The sequence below is a fragment of the Caloenas nicobarica genome, chromosome 17, assembly GCF_036013445.1.
Source record: "Caloenas nicobarica isolate bCalNic1 chromosome 17, bCalNic1.hap1, whole genome shotgun sequence".
NCBI lineage: Eukaryota > Metazoa > Chordata > Aves > Columbiformes > Columbidae > Caloenas > Caloenas nicobarica.
The window spans coordinates 2,625,352-2,644,011 of record NC_088261.1 but is presented as its reverse complement, the minus strand read 5'-3'; the positions used below and the strand labels follow the sequence as shown (position 1 = coordinate 2,644,011).

At 37.0% G+C, this 18,660-nt stretch overlaps 1 protein-coding gene across 1 annotated transcript in view; it reads left to right on the top strand.

The window, feature by feature from the left end:
* Nucleotides 1-18,333, top strand: part of BRIP1 (BRCA1 interacting helicase 1) — a 48,174-nt gene extending 29,841 nt beyond the window's left edge. The window contains exons 14-19 of the mRNA XM_065647197.1: nt 2,137-2,296; nt 3,013-3,134; nt 12,697-12,809; nt 15,157-15,239; nt 16,392-16,691; nt 17,462-18,333. Of these exons, the coding sequence (XP_065503269.1) occupies nt 2,137-2,296; nt 3,013-3,134; nt 12,697-12,809; nt 15,157-15,239; nt 16,392-16,691; nt 17,462-18,333 (1,650 nt within the window). The remainder of the gene's footprint in view (nt 1-2,136; nt 2,297-3,012; nt 3,135-12,696; nt 12,810-15,156; nt 15,240-16,391; nt 16,692-17,461) is intronic.
* The last annotated feature ends 327 nt before the right edge of the window (nt 18,334-18,660 follow it).

The window sequence follows — 18,660 nt, the reverse complement described above, 5'->3', positions numbered from 1 at the left end:
ATAAGATGAAAAAATACCGAAGTTTGAAGATGTGGTTTTTTTAGTGTATAACGGCAGACTTTTAAGAGGGTTACAAGATATTTGTGTAGAATTTGTACACCTGGAAATACCTTTTGTTCAGTTATCATTATACGAATGTACGAGTAACATGACAGCATATAGTTTTAAAAGTGCACAAGAATATAGAATACAATTGTAACTGATAGTTGTTATTATATAGTCAATAGTTGTTAAACTAGCCAATAAACCAGAGTTATTTTACTCTGTCAGGTGCTGCTTAGGTCATTATCCTTTTTCTCCTGTACTGCTCTTGAACGTCCTCTCATATTTTTAAGCGTTCCATTGCTTCCCCAAGCACTTTTTGCTGGAGGGATTATTTCTGTGATACTTTTTTACTCTGCTGGCAAGATGCAATCCATTCGTTACATGAATCAATGCTAAAATGTTTAAGGAATAGTTTATGTAAAGAAATTTAGTAGCAGGTGCTTGTAGAAGGACAAGATCTAGGGAACTGTAAACCAGAAAAAACTCATTGTGTGTTAGTGTTTTCTGTTAGACCCTCTCTCATTTCACGTATTTGCTACTTATATTTATTTATTATTAAAACTATTTTAAATATAAATATTTAATAAAAATTTAAAAATTAAATATATAAATATATTAAAATAAATATCTAAAAAAAGTTACCAAAAATCACTGTCCGGAGGTAATGAATACTGCAGAAAAAGGGCAAGTTAACTTCTCAACTTCATGAAGATGCTGGAAATTACAATGAAGTTGCCTTAGGGTAAAATACATTAAACAAATCTTTGGTCTTGTTCCATGACATGGGAAATGCCTAATGCAATTTTTGGCACCGTATAAAATGAAGCAGCAAGTGGAGAGGGGCAAAGCTTTTCCTGAAGAGTGTGACATAATGGCAAGAGATGTTGAGAAAAGAGTTTTCCCCCCCATTCCCAAACTTCAGAAGCTGCCTAAAAAGGGGGATGCCGATGAAAACGAATGGTGAATCTAAATACTGAGCTCGTGGTTTCTGCGGCTCAGAGCTCACAGGTGTCTTTGAATTGCAGCAAGGAAAAAAAGAAAAAAGCTACCAAAGTAAACATCCTTCAGTGCATGGGGAGATGGCAGCTTCTTTCTAACAAGATTTTCTGCTCTCCTGGAGGAAGACCATTTGTTAATAAACCATTTGAGAATCCATTTTTAAGGGATTTAATAAAATATACACATACTGCCTTCCACTGCAGGAACTATTATTCCCTTGGGCAGGAGAAGTGACTGGCTGTGGGCATTAATGGCGCTTCCTGTGATTCCTGGCATGATCTTGCTCCCATTTGCACTTTTTCAACATGAAGTGAAATAATTTTTTATGAGAATCCTGCACTTGATTCCTAGCTCTTATGAGGCATGTATGTGTTCTATATTTTATTTATTTGTATTCAGTCATGTCCATAATTCTTGTTGTTTTAGTGTCCGTGTCTATAGCACGGGTATTGTGTGTGTGTTCATTTTTTCCTGGGTACCAGAAACTTTCCATATCCAGCAAATTCCATTAAATGGAAGTGGTAATAGCATTTGTGTGAATTAAATGAATCGTTGTTCCGTTCTTGCCAAAGATTTTTGTGAATAATTCATCTATTTCCATCAAAAACTGAGGATTTCCTATTGTGATGGTTGCTGTCAATTAAACAAGAAACCTCAGCCTATTATGGTCTAGTAGGTGCCTGGAGGGCCTGGGTAACCCACAAAAGAGAAAAGATGTTTTCTTAAGAATTTGGAGGATGGTTTTCTATTGCCTTCTTTCCAACTATGAGTGTAAGTTTCTAGTTTGAATGGCATTCCTCTTGCTTTGAGGAATACCAGAAGATGCTCTTTAGTGACCACTCTCATAGATTTAGGAAGTTTTGCTTTGATAACTCAAAAATCTGCACTATTTCTAATCGTAAACATGTTGGCTACTAATTCTGCTGCAGTGTTGCGTAGCTGTGGAGCGGTGTATGGTAGGGAAACTGGTATTCAGAAATACAAAACCTGAATAATACGGCTTCACTGCAGTAAGTGTCTGTGCTTTATTTGAACAGTTCAAGTGATTAACCTTTCGTTACAGCTCTTCTGGGTTTTTCTGTTCGTTTTCAGCTGTTGGACAAATTAAAAGATCGCTGGATGCACACGGGGTTATGGAAAAACCTGGAGCTGGTTAAAACAGTCATTGCTGAGCCTCAAGGAGGGGCAAAGAGTGACTTCGATGAACTGCTGAAAACATACTACGATGCAATAAAGTGTAAAGGAGAAAGAGGTACGTTCTTCAGACATGTGAAATAGCTGATACAGACTCTTCAAGCTTAAAAAAAAAGGTTTTCTTTAAGTGCGTAACAATTAGAATAAGGTATGGATAAGTAGTTAAATTAACCTCAACTTAATAAGTTATTGTGATAAACTTGGAAGATTGATTGCTATTTACACTGTTGTGTAAGGATATAGTGAAATACAGGATGATGTGTCATCCTGATAGTGACGTTCAGAAGGCAGTGAGCTGTGTGAGGACGTGCAGTTGTGTGGCCAGCAGAGCGCAGAGTCGCTTCGCAAAGAATCGGGCATATAATACATTGCATAACTGTGATTTACCATCTTATATTATGGCCACTGTAGGATTTATCCTGAAAATACTTAAATAGTAGTATAGAGAATAAAAAATGATAGTATGTCATATGAGAAGTAGGATGATTTTGGAGTGCAAAATTTAAGGTTTAAAATTTTGTTGTAGGTACATATGGTTCTTGCATAATTAAGTACCAATATATTATATAGTGTAAAATTATTTTGCTAGTTGATATTCAAAATCACGATAGTATTGATCTCATCCCTCTAATAAAGAAATCAATATTTTAATATCCACTTACCTTTTCCAGACCGATACACGGTGTATTATGCTATATTATGTTTAGCTCTTTAAAGATGTTGGTGAAACTTGCCCTGGGAATGACTTGTATGTTCCTCTCTGGCTTGTTCAAGACGGAGCGCTCCTCATAGCTGTATGCAGAGGAAAAGTCAGCGAAGGCTTGGATTTCTGTGATGAGAACGCCCGTGCAGTTATAACTATCGGTATTCCATTTCCAAATGTGAAAGACCTGCAGGTAGGATATCAACACCTAACTGAAAGAGTTGTACTTGATTTTTTGGTCACATTTTAAACAACAAATATACACAAATATATTTTTCTAAATGTTTACCCTTGGACTCCCCTCAATCCCATTTGAATTCTTAGAGTTACCTGCTACACAGGTAAGAGGAGGAACAGCGTTACGTGTCTTCTGGGCTCATTTATGTCATTCTGCATACATGTATATCATGCTAGATGTATTGTAAATTTTTGTCTGACATTGCTAGTGAAGGCTATAGCATTGTTAAAATGCTCATTAACATCATACTCTGTCAAGCAACAGTACGTGTTTCCATCTTCATTTGACAGACCAAAACTTACATCCCTTGTAGAGAAATAAAGTTACTTCCTGACTCACCGTGGTGGGACGTTTGTTGTGAAGGTCTAGGCTGTTGTTAGTAATGCCAAATCAAACAAGGAAATCACAGATTTGCCCTTGAAAGCCCAAACGGTCTCAGCTTTGGTTTGAGAGATGTGTTCTGAGCTTAAGTGAACAACCAAAGGCAGTGGTGTTGCCTTGTGCAGTGTTCTTTCAGGGCTCGCACAACTTTCTTGAAGCACCCATTCAGCCACAACATTTTGTCGTCTTCCTAAAATATAACACACCGTACTTTAGTATAAAAACATTTACATTCAAAGAATACTTAACACCTTTTCTAGAGCTAGAAAAGCTTTGTTTTAGAAGCGTATGCTGAAATGACGTTTTGGAAATACTTGGTCTGTAGTATGGCTGGAACTCTTACAATTTACTCCAAATAATTTCCAGAAAGTCAGGAGTTTGGGTTCTAAATAATACAAAATTAAATGAAAAAGAATGTGTCAAGAGTGAGTTATGTTCATAGTGGATTATGTTCCTTAAGATTAAAGTAGTGTATTTGATTTTTACCTTGAGTTCAACCAAATATGTAATATAATAGAATCACAGGCAGTACATCCCATTACTGGTAACTAAATTCCAAAAGAATCAGTGTTGCGTTGAGCTATTTTTTTAATTAGACTGAAGAAAACCTGTAAATTTTTAAGTAGGGACAGGGACGCTAGCTGCCAAATTGCAAGCAGCTGAAGGTTCGAGTATATATATTTAGCGATGGTAATGCACAAAGCACTGCCGTGATCAATTCTAGATGAGAGGAGGGCAGGCACCGGTCTCTGAGCGTCAGACCTGAGGAGCTGTCTGGTGCACGGCACTGCTCCTAGAATAATGCTCAGGGAAATTGGTTTTATTGTGAACGTGTCTTTTGCTCAAGAGCTTGGATCCAAAGTGATCTCCAGCTGGCAGCACTTCCCTTTCAATTGAACCGTGCTCTGTTTTGTCCAAGGCTTTACGGTTTTTTTTAGTTGCAACCTGCCTATGATGCAACTTCATCTTCTAACCTTGCTTTTATAATCAGATCCAAATCCTTTGGAATTGAGGTGGGAACAGAGTTGGGTTTTAAAGTGAAAGCTGATGTTCAAATATTTGCATTAAACAGTAGAAATAATTTATGATAAGGCTATCGGGAAGATGATGATTACAGTATTTTATTCAAATCATTTTCCTATTTGAGATTGTTTTCAAAGCATATAATTAGAGGGCAATATGCAGTTTGTTTTTTGGTTTTTTGGGGTTTTTTGTAGGATTTTAGGATATGTTAACTTCCCAAATGAAACTGTTGATGTTTGTAGGGTAGTTAAGATGTTTACTGTTACGCTATAGTTGGTTAGTGTTTCTTTAGATTTTGTAGGCTACCCAGGAGATTAAAACCTGGATATTTTAAACCTTCCAGCTTTGAATTTTTGGGAGGACTTTGAGTTTTCAGCAGATAGAAGAAAATTCAAAATACAATGATATGAGTCAAGTTAGACCTACACAGACACAGCACGTATATCTGTTGCTTTTACATAGCAATAGGTGCTTAGTAGATATACCAAATGAAGGAACTGGCAAGATGATCAATAACAACATCCCTCGAAAAACAGGAAATGCAAGTGATTAACAATTCCCTTGGAATATCTGTGAATTATACACTTCTGGGATTGGTTTAAATCACTAAAAAGTGCTCCACTTCTACACAAAAATACACTTGCATGTCTGCTTTTTGGGTTAATAAAAGTCCTCTTAAGACTCAATTCTATAACCCCTTACTCCTGCACATAGCTTTTACTTGTGTGAGTAATCCCTTTAATACTTCTGGGACTGTGCACAATCACAGGGGTTTGTAGAATCATACCTTTGGAGACCAATATTTTATGTTGGCAGTTTGATGCTGGCTCATCTCAGCTAATATTACTTGTCTGTGATCAACCTGCTTTCTAAGTATAATTTATGATTTGTAACTTGATGCTAATACCACTGAACTGTAATATTAGAGAACATAAATAATGTGACGGAAAAAGATGTGTAATCCCATATACATGTTATCTAACATATTATTCATTAACTTCTGTTATATATTTTGAATTGTAGCATTTTGGATCCAGACATCAGCCTCTACTTGGGCAAGAAACTCATTGTCAAGCCTGGTGCATAATATCCAATTTTATTCTCTCCATATGTTTGCGCTAAATATACGCCACAACTTCTGGAACTAAATGGCAAGCATTTGGTCTCCTTAAGTAACTGTATGCTTTTAAAAGTTACATTATTTTCTGTAGAACCTTTAAAGAATAGAATTTAGTTTCTTTTCCAATTGCCTCACTTAAAATTTTATGTGTATAGTATCTTACGTTCACTCATTTTCACAAAGGGAAGAGTCTAAAGCACTTTGTTAGTGTTAGGGAGAAAGAAATGATTAAGGCTCAGAAGTGTACTCGATAATAAACAGTACTGATTTAAGAAAGAGAGGCCAAAACCCTAATTCCGACTTACTGAAAACGGTTTCATATTGCTGAAGAATCGGGTTGCTAAAGCAAAATATATAAAAGAAATGTTAAAGTATTGCTTAAAGCTATGGTGCTCTCAATGGTAGGGTTTGGCTCTAGTAAAGCAGGAAAATTTATTTTGGAGCCAAAAATGACTTCTTTGGCTGTGACCAGGATTTCCTCTGCCCACCTCTGGGACCTGAAACTGGAGGTAGGAAAATCTGATTTTGGAGCCAAGTGCGACTTGTTTAGTTCAAGTCATAATTTACTGTTCTTACCTCGGGGACCTGAAAAATAAAGAAACTCGCTATGAAATGTTGATAATGGGCGGCTCTGAAGTGCAAGCACTGAGCTCGCTTTCCCAGAGAGCATTTCTTCCCTTCCACCTTTCCAGATGCTTTTGATCGTCGTACAGTAGAGTCTACTTAATCATGTAACAGCTAAGAGATCTTTACCAGAATACAGAGGAAAATGCAGTCAAACCCTTTTACATCAATAGACGTGCAAGGAAAATAATCTTGATAAGGCCAGGATTTCTGTGTGATGACATTACTCAAGAACTGTGGCTGAGTTTGCCGTTAATGAGAAGTATTTCCCATAGCTGCTACAGGGTGAATATGAACTACGATGGCAAATATTTTCTTGATTGTTTCCAGCAGCATAATTTGTGAAACATGGTGGAATACATAATTTCAGTTACAATTTTTCTAGGTTATATGTAACTTCGTGGTGCAAAGAATTTGTAGCTATCTGGCCGAAGTTTCTTTCTCCTTCCTTGAGGGCTCAACAAATTGAGATATTTATATCATTTCGGAAGAATGGCATTTTTCTGAATATTTCGGTTGATTTCTAGTCCTTGTGGCACTTTTTAAATCTACATGCTTTTTCCTCATTGAAAGGAGAAATAATCTAGATAAATGGCTGCTGAAATGATTCATTTCTTGCGTCCTATTTTCTAGGAAAAGAAAAATTTCTAAGAAAACTAGTTATTTTAGATGCTTAACCTGAGTTGAGCAACATACTGTGCACTTCCCGCTTTGCCAGATATAAGGATAGTTGTAAAAAGTCAAAGCCATTCAGGTTCTTTTTACATCCAATGGAATTAAGAAAAAAATATTGATGGCAAAGTATTGATGTGGGAGTAGCTGTAAAATCCTATGGAATCCAGCATTCCTGGAGCTAGGAAAGGTAACGTTGAAGTTAACTTAGCATGTAAGACAAGTGGATGGCATTTCTCTTCTCCTGATGCAAGGTTAATGTCAATATGTTGGCACAGATCACAGAAATCATCCTTGAATATATCCGCAAGTTAAGCCTTTGGATAGATAATACAGCAAATCAAAACTTTTCTTTTACGTTTAATAGTTTACTTTTCTGATCCATAAAAAATTCCAAAGTGATTTTCTTGTGTTTATCTTGTCCTTAGCAAGTAGCGTTGACCTTTCAGTTTTTACTTCACTGTCAAAGCAAGTTGAAAGCTCTAAAAGTGAAGCTATCACCTTGGGGATTTGTAAGGATGACTGACACTTCCCACTTCACCTGAGCCGCGGTGGCACCGAGCGGCCGCGGCCGCCTCGTACCTTGAGGGAAGCTGTTTGGAGTTTTTTTTCACTTCTGCTTCACTGGAAATGGATTGAATTTTCTCTTCAGAGGAGAGGTTTTGGTTGCATTAGATTTTAATCAAGTCACTTGTTCGCAGTCTCTCAAAGCCTACAAGACTGAGATGAGTAGATGGGCCCAGGGTGAACGTGCTACAAGATTTGTTAAACCGGAAAACTTTCAGATCTCTGAGATGCCACATGGTGTAGTTGATGATACTAAAAGTGTTCAGCGGTTACAACATTACATAAGCTTCCCATCTCTCTAACACTGGGATTAAGAGTGAGAATACTGGGGAAGTGTTTAGTCATAAAATACCTTGTGAATTCAAAATAAGAGAAATACGGCTCTGCATGAAGCGCTAGTGCTGGTTTTCTGCCCCAGAAGGCACGTTGGCCGCTGGCAGACTCCAACAGACAGTAGTTTGCTCTTGGGTTGGTTGGCTGGCTTTACCTTTTTAGTCAGATCTCATATTTAAGATTTTGGATTATGGAGAAACGATCTATCAGTGTTTTTCCGTATATTGTTTCTTTCTTGCCACTTTCATGATTTTTTTTTTTTCTGGTTTCAGTAACTTTTCCTAGTTTTGATTATATTCAATCCCATGGATGCCCGGTATCTTTATGGGTGCCCTGTTTGAGCGCAACATTCTGCAAAGTAACTCGTGTGAGATCTCCATCTGCAGAGATGTTCTTTCCCTAGTTTATTCACTCTTATCAGAGGAAGGCAAATTTTTAAGAGTGCATAGAAATTTTCAGGCAGAAAAGGTCACCTGAACTATTTTTCAGTTTCTGTGGCTTTGCTGCGCACGCTGTTGATTTGAGTTGCCAGCCCGTGTGCGGGGCAGAGCCGCAGGGTTCAGCCGCCCAAAGATTCGTCTGCTCGAGAGACTTAGGGAGGATGGAATTTCAGAGCATCTCAAAGATAATTGAGCAGCACAAAGTATTGATCATGTCTCCAGCTGATCATGTCTTATTCACAGTATATATGGTATTGCTGTGCTCACAGCTGTGGGATTTTCCTGTTGGTTTTTTTGAGAAATGCGGTATTTGTGTTAACACTGCACTTGGAATGCTTGGAGTCTTTAAAGAGATTTTTTTTCCCTGTGGGCTAATAAATTGAGACATGGTGTTTAGATACCACTTTTGGTAGGTCTACTGATGAGCGAGGAAGTTTGAAGCATATTCTACGACTCACCCAGGTCTTTACACGTGTGTTATTTAGTCTTAAATCTCACAGACGTTGTTACTGCTTTTGAAGTGAGGGGGGAAAAGTTAAATGCTGCACTATTTAATGCTACTTCCATTTAAGGATTTTCAGACGTAAAAGAAAAGAAATGGAGTTTCATGTTCTTTACTTTCCCACTCGTACAAACTTTTACGATTACTTGGCATTCATCAGGGGGAAAGTAGATGGCAAGTATATTCTTGAAGAATTCTAATTATTGCTATTTCAGGTGGAAGAGAGACTCTAACTGGGCACAGGAGACTTTTAGGATGGTAGACTTGCTTAAAAAACATTTTTATGTATTTTTGGAGGATGGAAGCGGAGAATGACCACCTGATATTTTTGCCTGTTTGTTTTTCAGAGGTAGGGAATTAGTAGATCTCGAATGTGAATATGTCTTTTAAGGTTTTTTTGGATTCTATGAGCAATGGCCTTTGTTTTCATTACTATTTTTCCTCTCATAAAACCAGAGAAACAAGTCAGTGGAATGCCAGAAAACCTATGTATCCATTTTCAGACTTTTTATTTCCTTGGAGAGTAGATGGAGGAGAGTGCTGGGGAGTGAGGGGCGTGAGTTTACACGTGTGTGTAGCTGTACCTACCTACACGTGTGCATGTACTGACACCATCCCCAGCTTATTTGCCTTTTTCCTTTCAGGAGTTTTCTCTTTCTGGAACCTGGGTTCCAAACCACAGATTCCAAACTGGAGGTCATTTTTAATCTACCAGGACAACAGGAGACAGTCGAAGATGTTTGTGGAGTGATGTCTTCTCAAAGAACAGCCCTGGCTTCTCAACTAGTAGTAGCAGTTTAGGATGGTTTTGTTTGCTTGTTTTGAGAAGGCAGAGTGTAGCACTATATTTGGTTAAACAAAGTAATGCATCTTAAAAATATCAGAACTTTGCCAGATGAATTTAAACCAAACATAGTTTATTTCGCTGATTTAAATCACGCACACAAATTTGTATACTGTGGCTTGGTGCTTTAATTTTAATGTCCAACCATAGATTTTTCCATAGAAACAAATAGCTCATAATAAGCCGCTATTCATATACCTCGCTGTTAAATATGGCCAAGTTTTTGTTAATTTTGGATAAATCTGGTTCAGCCTAGCGTGTTGCTAATAAGGCTTCTGTATGTGAATTTGCAGGTTAATTTAGGGTTCAAAAACAAGCTCTAGTTTTTGAGCTACTCTTCTGAGCTTTGTGTCATAAACTGACTGACACAGTCCATGGTCATCACAGTATAAATCCACTTTCTGTACTTATATGAATCCTCAGTAAGTCTGGGTTTCTTTATGGGAAGCAATGTTACCACAAGTAACTGTTTTAGTGGTTTACCAAACACTTGTGATAAACAGCATTCATTATATTGTAATGTTGACATCAAAGAAAAGCTTGTATTGCTAATTCTGATTGAAAAATACGTTTGAGAATTCTTCTGAATTGTAGCAGAAACCTCAAAATATTTTTCCGAGTCATAAAAAAAAAAAAATTGTTCATGGCATTTCTTTTCTGTTGATATTTCTCAGTTAATATTCCGTAGTGGAAGATGTCAAACTAATTAAGCATTAAAAGAAGGAGCGGTTAGCAGGTATATGTTGTTAGACTTGGGTTAATGTGGATGTGACCGCGACCTCCCAGACAGATCAAAGCCTAATCCGTCTGACAGCGACAGGATGGCAGAACTTGCCACGGGCCTTGTGCTGCTGCCACCGCAGCCATTTGTCTGCAAAGCATGCCCGAGAGCTAGGGGTATGTTTTTAAGGATGAACAGGTAAAAGTAAAAGGCTGTCTTTTGACATTTTAACTAATCCCTTCTAGCCTGTGGTTTACTGCACATTGCGGATATTTGCTAGCAGGAGACACTGGCTTTTTCACATATGCAACATGTCATTTTGAATTGGGCGTTGATTTGATGCTTCATAATGTAAGAGTTATACAATGAAATAGATTCTGATTGCATTAAAATGACATGCCCTGGCCTTTTACCTTTACTGGTCTTATAATGCAAACTGAACTCTCAGCAATGTAAGTTGTCATCTCATGCTGAGACACGATCATTTAAGTGAGAAAACAGAAATATTTTCTGTTAACCCTTTTTCTAAGATAGGAAAGATAGGTTGTTAAGATGCATTACACATTTAGATGAAGATAACATATTTTTATATAATTTGAGAAATGAAATGGCGTCGATGTGCAGTACAAGCAGGATAGATTTGCATAATGCTAAAATGTATTAGAAGAGTGTATAAGTACCGTACTGTATTCACAGGGTAATGCAATACCATGCAGATGATCTGACTGCTTTGCATTCTCCTGTTACTTCAGTGGTTTTATGCACATAATTAAAATGTCATAATTTTATCAGTGCAAGACATATGACCAGTTATTCTAATACTGTTTTGAACAGTCTGCTAGCAAAATAAGACACTCTGGTTAATCTACTTTTATTACAAATGGCCAAAATATTACTGATAACAAAAACTCTTCAAAAGAGGAAATTGTTAGAAAATCTACCAGGACTAGAAGACAAATCCAAAGTATGTACAGGAGCATATTGTCATTGGTTATGTTTTAAAGACTTTAATGAAATTTTCCGTCATCGTACGTTATTTCAAGAGGTGAGGAACACCCTTTTGTTCCTCCAGTGGTATTTCCATTTGTAGAAGTGCACAGATAAGCTTAAGTTCCTTGTTAAAGAATGGTTTTACTGTTCATAAAATGTTCATAAGAAATCATCTCCTGTTTTGAAATAAATACAAGGGCAACCTCAGATGCCAGTCAGTAAATTCTGAGTGACTGGAGCAAACATTAAATCTGTGAAATCAAACTGAATTTACTTTCTGGCTGTAAAGACTGAATTTGTAAATTTGACAGGCAATTTAAAGGGCATAAGTACATAAAATAAAATTTCTTATCCAAATGCAACTTGAAAGTTACCTGTCAGAAGAAGTTAGAAGTCTGCTGTTTTCTCTCCTGAAGCGTGTCCTTTCACTTGTCAGTTTAGAAAGGTTAATACTGTACAAAAGAGCAATGGAAAGACCCTTTTTGTTGTAGTTTCGTGGGGTTTTTATTTAAAAATATTCAGTCCCCCCCTCCCAATAATAACAAATGCTTTTGATATATGTTGGAACTATATATAATGGCCAAAACCAAAATTCTTGTTCAAATTCAGATCACACATTTTCTGGGTTATCTGTATGATTAGAAAGAGGAGGCAGAGATTGCTTCTGCAGCTGCTATCAGAGCTGCTCCTGCAGCAGGTAGAAGAGGGGTTTTCATAACAAAAAGAGGAGCGAGCTCTGTCCTGAGCTGCACGTGTGGCCGTCGAAACGGTGGTTTCCAAACCACAGGAGGTGATGCCAAGCTCAGCGGTAGCGTTGGTGTTACCGGCTGCTGTACCTTGGCACGGCCGCTCTGGCTCTGAAGCCCCTGTAGAAGAAGGGGTTATATTCAGGAAAAGTGGGGTTTGGTCCCAGCAATAGATTAGGAGCCGGCGTTTGTGATAAAGGATAAATATCTGTTGTATCATTTACTTCCAGATGAGCAAATGAAACCGTGGTGTAGTTAGCCCATTAGCTTGTATCTGGGGTTTTTGCTTGTGTGAATATGCTCTTGCTAGCACAGAGGTTCGGATAAGTGTGTGCTTGTCGTGTTGTTATATGTAAATTATTGGAACGGGTCCCATGTTAAGAATAACTTTAGAAGGGTAAAAGCCATAATTAGCTAGTATGCAAAATACAAAGTTCAAACACTGAAGCACACTTTACATATTCACTTATTTAGTCAATGTTTGTTTTCCCCATTTAGAAGATTTCCTTTTCAACATAATTATTAAAACCAATATTTTATGATCTCTTCATTAGGTTGAATTAAAGAGGAAGTACAATGACCAGCACAAAAATACAAGAGGCCTTTTACCAGGGAGCCAGTGGTATGAAATTCAAGCTTATAGGGCTCTGAACCAAGCCCTGGGAAGGTAAGATAAACTGAACATAATTAAAAATATTTACATTTGTAGAATTTAGTTTTGGCGACATCTTTAAGGAGTAATTACTGATAACACAAAGGGGATAAATCAGGCTGGAAAACTCACATTGTAGAAATAAGATCTTCAGCTGTTCTGTACTGGCAACTGTCTGGTTTTCAGTCTGTGCATTTGAGTGTTGTTATAATTCAGAATTTTTGTTTTACATTCGGAATCCACTTTAGTTTGGTTGCAGGTTTTAATTGCTTGTGGTCCAGATACACAAAAAGGAAAGCATTTGCAGAGAGACATAGCTCTTCAGCTTACGAACCAAATGAAAATTCTTAGGTCTTTTCAAACGTACTAATTATTCACACTCTTGGTGGGCTCAGAACAATTGTTTGATGTTTAGGCTACAAGTATGTTTGAAAGAGAGAAATAGCTTTTTTCCTTTTTCTCCAGCCTTTGTGAAAGGTCAATTCAATTATCATGCCCACTGATCTCTTTCCAGATTTACAAGAAGTGGTAGATCTTACTTTCTCAAATGAAAAAATTCCCCCCAGTTTTATTAACAGGATAGAATTAATTCATCCTTCTCCAACAAAATTTATCATATATGTAGGTAGATATAGCTGTCTGTCACAGATGACACCATACATCTGTCATAGAGGTACAGACACACATTTATAGGTAAGAAGAGGAACATCAGCTGGAAGACTTGTTATTTGAATCAGACCTAATACAAATGCAATAACATAAATTTAAGTTTAGAAAGAAAATGGAGAGAAAATAGTCTACATAGTAAAATCTCATTGTAAATTTGTGTTGTTACAGGTCTGATTTATTAGATTCCTCTTTGGAGAGTAAAAGCATTAGTTAAAATTTGTTAAGGAAAAGCTAAAAAAAGTGGAGGAATTCTAATAGTAAGAAATTATTTTGAAGTTTTGTCACTGTGAAATAAGTTTTAAATTAAAGCTAGTTTTAGCGCAAATTACTTACTCTATAATTTATCGCTTGAATGAAATGATGCTAGCCTAAACTTAAATGGAGAAAATAGACTTCCTTTCCGACATTAGAGTATAAATTTTATATAATACCATTAGACTAAGCCCTTACTAAACTGCTATTTGACAAAGGATGACAGGATATCAAGCCTATTTTTGTAAAACCAGAATACTGATGTAAATCAGAATCTAGCTTATTCTAACCAGCACGGAAAGCAGCCGCCGTCGCTGGGCGAGCGGGTCCCCGCGCAGGCGCCTGCGGGGCTGGCGGTGAGCAGGAGCACGCGGGGCTGCGCTCTGCCGCTCGGCTCTTCGTTTACTGCTGTTACATTATGGGAAGTAGCACAAGTCCCGGCAATGGAATCGCAGCCTTTGGGAGTAGAACAGATGGCGGGTACGGCCAGGTGACAATCATGCTACGAATTCTTCGCTGTGCTACTTTTCCTCAAAGTGTAGGCTATGTCTCCAGTGGACATAATTCATTTAAACTATGATTTAAACGAAAGTTTATTAAAGCGATGAAAAAAAAAAAAATTTGGAAGACATCTGTTTCTTAAAGAAGCTTTGATAGCTTTTCTTATGGAGAGACTTCAAATATAAATAAATAATATTTCTTTGGAGGGCAAGCCTTGTCGCTCCCATTTTAAGCCCTGACTTGGATACAATTGTGGTTTTACGTGCATGTGTAAACATCTTCTTCAAAAGTTATCCTCCTCTTATACAATGGAGATAATAATCCTGAACTATTACTGACAGATTCTTTTCCATATTTCATTTAAGTTATTACTGTTCTTTAATTACTTTTTTTTCCTGGGAGGAAGTATAGTAATCCAAATAATGTTTAAAATAATACCAACGCATGTAAAGTCACTGTTGGATTATTTCTGTAGCCCTTTAACAACTGAATTATGAATTCAGTAGTATCACTCACAGCATTTCTTTATTAAAGAGTTAGGAATAACATGTGCTTTAGAAGCAAAGTAGTACATAGTTAATTGACAAAATGCTTGCAGTTGCATTGGTCCATTTTATTTTCTTTTACACTTTTACATCTTTTCCTCTCAGAATTTATGCTAGTTAAGAATGGAAGACAAATGACGTGGTTTGATTAACTGCTGAATATTTGTGTGGTCTCTTTTTCAACTTACTTGTTTTCATTCAGTAAATTCAAGAAATGAAGGAAAACTAAACTTCCATGACATCTCTAACCATTTTTGTGCAAGACAGTAGGAAAGCACTTCTTGTATATTTTGGCATATTCTAGCTGGCTCATTTCAATCCCTGTCATCTGATCTCCGTGGTTTTTAGCATATTCACTCTCATTATGTTTACACTGTTTTCTTGCTCTCCTACAGGTGTATAAGACACAGGAATGACTGGGGTGCTCTTATTTTAGTTGATGATCGCTTCCGGAATAACCCCAATAAGTACATAACTGGTGAGCTGCAAAAATCTTTCTGGGAAATTCCTAATATTAACAAATGGTGAAAAATCAAGATTACAGAAATATGGTTATACAAATACAGATGAGCAGGAAAAGTCATAATGAAATATATCCATTGAACTCGAATGGTGCAGTTGGAACCAAAAACTCTGAAACCGTTCGTTAAATACACTGAAATATGTTAATACCAGTGTTCAATCAACGTCATTTCTTTGCCCTTTTGGATACGTAGATCGTGATACCGAAATGGCAGTATTCAGAATTTGAGAATTCTTTCTTAAAATGCAGCCTACAAAAACTTCGCACTCTTAATCTTTGCATACCAAGTATATATAATGTATGTAGACATATGTGTGCGAGTGTTTATATATGTAGACATATGTATGAAAATTAGTTATTAGATTTTTAGTTGGACAAGTCTCTAGTGGATATATACTTTCTGCCTATAGGGATCTTAAATTATTATGGGTGGAAGTCTGAATTTAATATTCTGGCTTTTTAGGTAAGAACAGGTAGAGGTTGTGCCATTCGTGTTGTGGAACCACTAAATGCTCAATATGCAAAAAGTATTTTCTATTTGTAGTTTTATACAGATAAAATAAATGCAGATAAATTAAACCAGGTCGTGCACACTTATCTTTTTTTTTTTTTTAATAAAGACAGACATTGCTTAGGAATGCATTAGATATCTTTGTTCCTGCCCTATTTAGAAGACGTGGACAAAAAGATGATGTAAACAGATAATGTTGCAGTGTAGTCAGCAGGTGGAGCTCAGCTGCTGTAGTACAAGTCAAACTGTTTTCTGGCATGTCTGTTTGTACAAAAAATACATTTAAATTATCTAAGTGTACAGAGGTAATACAAATAATCTGTATGTTCAAGGTTTGGTAAGATTAGTAGTTTTTCTAAAAAAGTAAAACTTCACAAATGAGTCAAGATTACCATTCATTAAATTAAGTTCCCGGCCCTCGAAAAGACAAACATTTTCTTGCTTTCATGAGTAGCCGCTTGAAATCTTTATGACTCTGTGTATACTATGCATATGTAGAAGTATTTCCAATATTAGGATACTATTTACTGATGTGTAATACCTGATAAAGATGATGTAGTTTTATGGTAACATACTTTTTTTTCCCCCCTCCTTAGGATTATCTAAATGGATTCGTCAACAAATCCAGCACCATGAAAATTTCAGTAGTGCACTTGAATCCTTGCAAGCATTTGCTACAAGAAACCAGAAAGGCATCGATGCTTTGTCAGAGTGCAGCAGTGAATTTCTCCATGTACCTTCAAATTCAAAAGACCTGTCTCAAGCCTCTCAACAGGAGGCAACGATTCATCTGTCACCAGATGTTCCTGCTAAAAGTGAGGAGCAAAATTTGGTTTCAGAAATTAATTTTACTACAGCCATCAGCTCAGTCAATGCTACGGTGTCAAATCAGCCAAGTAACATCATGGCAACAAGTAAAGAAAGTATGTTCATTTCCTGTGGGAAAAACTTCATCAACAATTTTAAATGTGACCTTGCATGTTATTTTGGAAGAAACAAATAGTTTTTAAAATTAGAGCAGTGCTATGGTACAAAATGATAGTTATTCACAAATGCATATGAGCTGTGCTCAACAGACTGTAATTAATTGTCATTCCGTCTGGTTGTCTTAAAACAATTGATGTTTGATAAGTTTATAGTACAATCAAAAATGTTTTCACTTAAATTTATTTTTCTATTGAAAACTATGAAGATAATTTAAAATATATTTGAAACACATAAAGGTTAGCATTTTTGCAAGATGAGTGCCCTGACTGAACCTACGTTTGTTGTTTAGACATTGCAGTGAGACGCCTTTCTTATAATCTCTTCTGGTACCAGCTTTACAAGGAAATATCTATTCCTACCTAAATTTTAGGAAAACTTATGACTTCATTTCAGGCAAGAGAGATGTAAATACCATAAGAGCACAATAATAAAAAATACAAGTTTTAAATCAAGTCATACTTTAAATCACACGTGCCAGTTAATCTATTGATTTAATCAAGACAATTCATGTGCAAAGATAGTTGTAACATCTGGGCTTTTGTTTGTATTGGATCTTAATGAGTATTATAAAATAACTGTAAACCTAATAAAGCACTGGTAATTTTGATGTGCTAAACATGCTGTAAATCAGCAGGGGGAAGGCATATACAATTAATTAATGTTTTGTGATTTTTCACAGGTGGCCAGAAAGTTGATGTAGAGACTCATTCTCACCATGTAACAGAAAGACGAAAACATATGGACTCCACACCCAGAATGCCAGCAACTAAAACAGAGAGAGAAAGAAGGAATGGGTGGACTAATTCGGATATTATGAAGGAACATTGCTGCTTTAAACCACTGACTTCAACACCTCTGCCTGAAGCCAAGAACTGCGTGTCCACAGCAAACAGCAAACAAAAGAATGTGACTAGGGCTGCTGAACTTATTGACAGTGTAAATCAATGCCAGTCATCCTTAATTTCCGAACAGAAACCAAGCGTTCCAGAATCGTGTTTAGAAACAACTGATGTTTCAGTTAAAAATCCTGAGGCCGCAGTTGCTGAAGAGCGTTCGCATGAGCTCCAGCTTCCAGTTGAGCCCCGCAGTGAGTTCTCTGCAGCAGGAGGGAAACCTGAACTTTCAGTGTTAAACGGATCTGCAGAAGCTGAAGATGAGGACGAGAGTATCTACTTCACACCTGAACTCTATGATGATGTAGAAGTGGAGGAAGAGGAGATCAAACCGCTGCTTCCAACCTGTAATGCAAACGAGAGTCGGACTGATTGTGGGAACACCACAGCTGCTACTGATGTCTTTGCAATTAACACCTCAGAAACACTAAATGTGACTAAAAACGAGATGGATGATGGCAGAAGCGCAAGTTTACGTGGAGTAATGCAAAACGAGGGGAGTAAGAATAGCGCAGTTAGTAGTGTAGAGATGACTAGCGAAACAGAAGCAGGGCAGATAGCATCTCAGGAGGTGGACACCAAAAAACGGAAAATCAGTCTTTCCAGATCACGAAATAAAGGTGTGTCGTCTTTTCTATTGAACAACAGTGGCTCGTAGTGCCCCGGTCACAACCGCCTGCTCTCACTTCACGTCTGCTGCCAGCAGACTCCAGTTGTCATTACACTTTCTTGGTTGTCACTGTGAAAGTTAGGCAACATATAGTTTTCTATAGACATGATTAAGATTCTTTATCGTGACTGTGTGGTGAAAGGGCATCATGTGTGGAAATTCTAAACATAAGCCCAAGTAGCAATTGACTTGTAGTTACAGGCTGGGGTTTGTCTATTACAGATTTAATGAATCTGCCATTAAATACAATCAAACAATTGGGTTTTTCTCAGAAAGCAAAACACCCATATAATCAAATTATGGTTTTCTGCATTT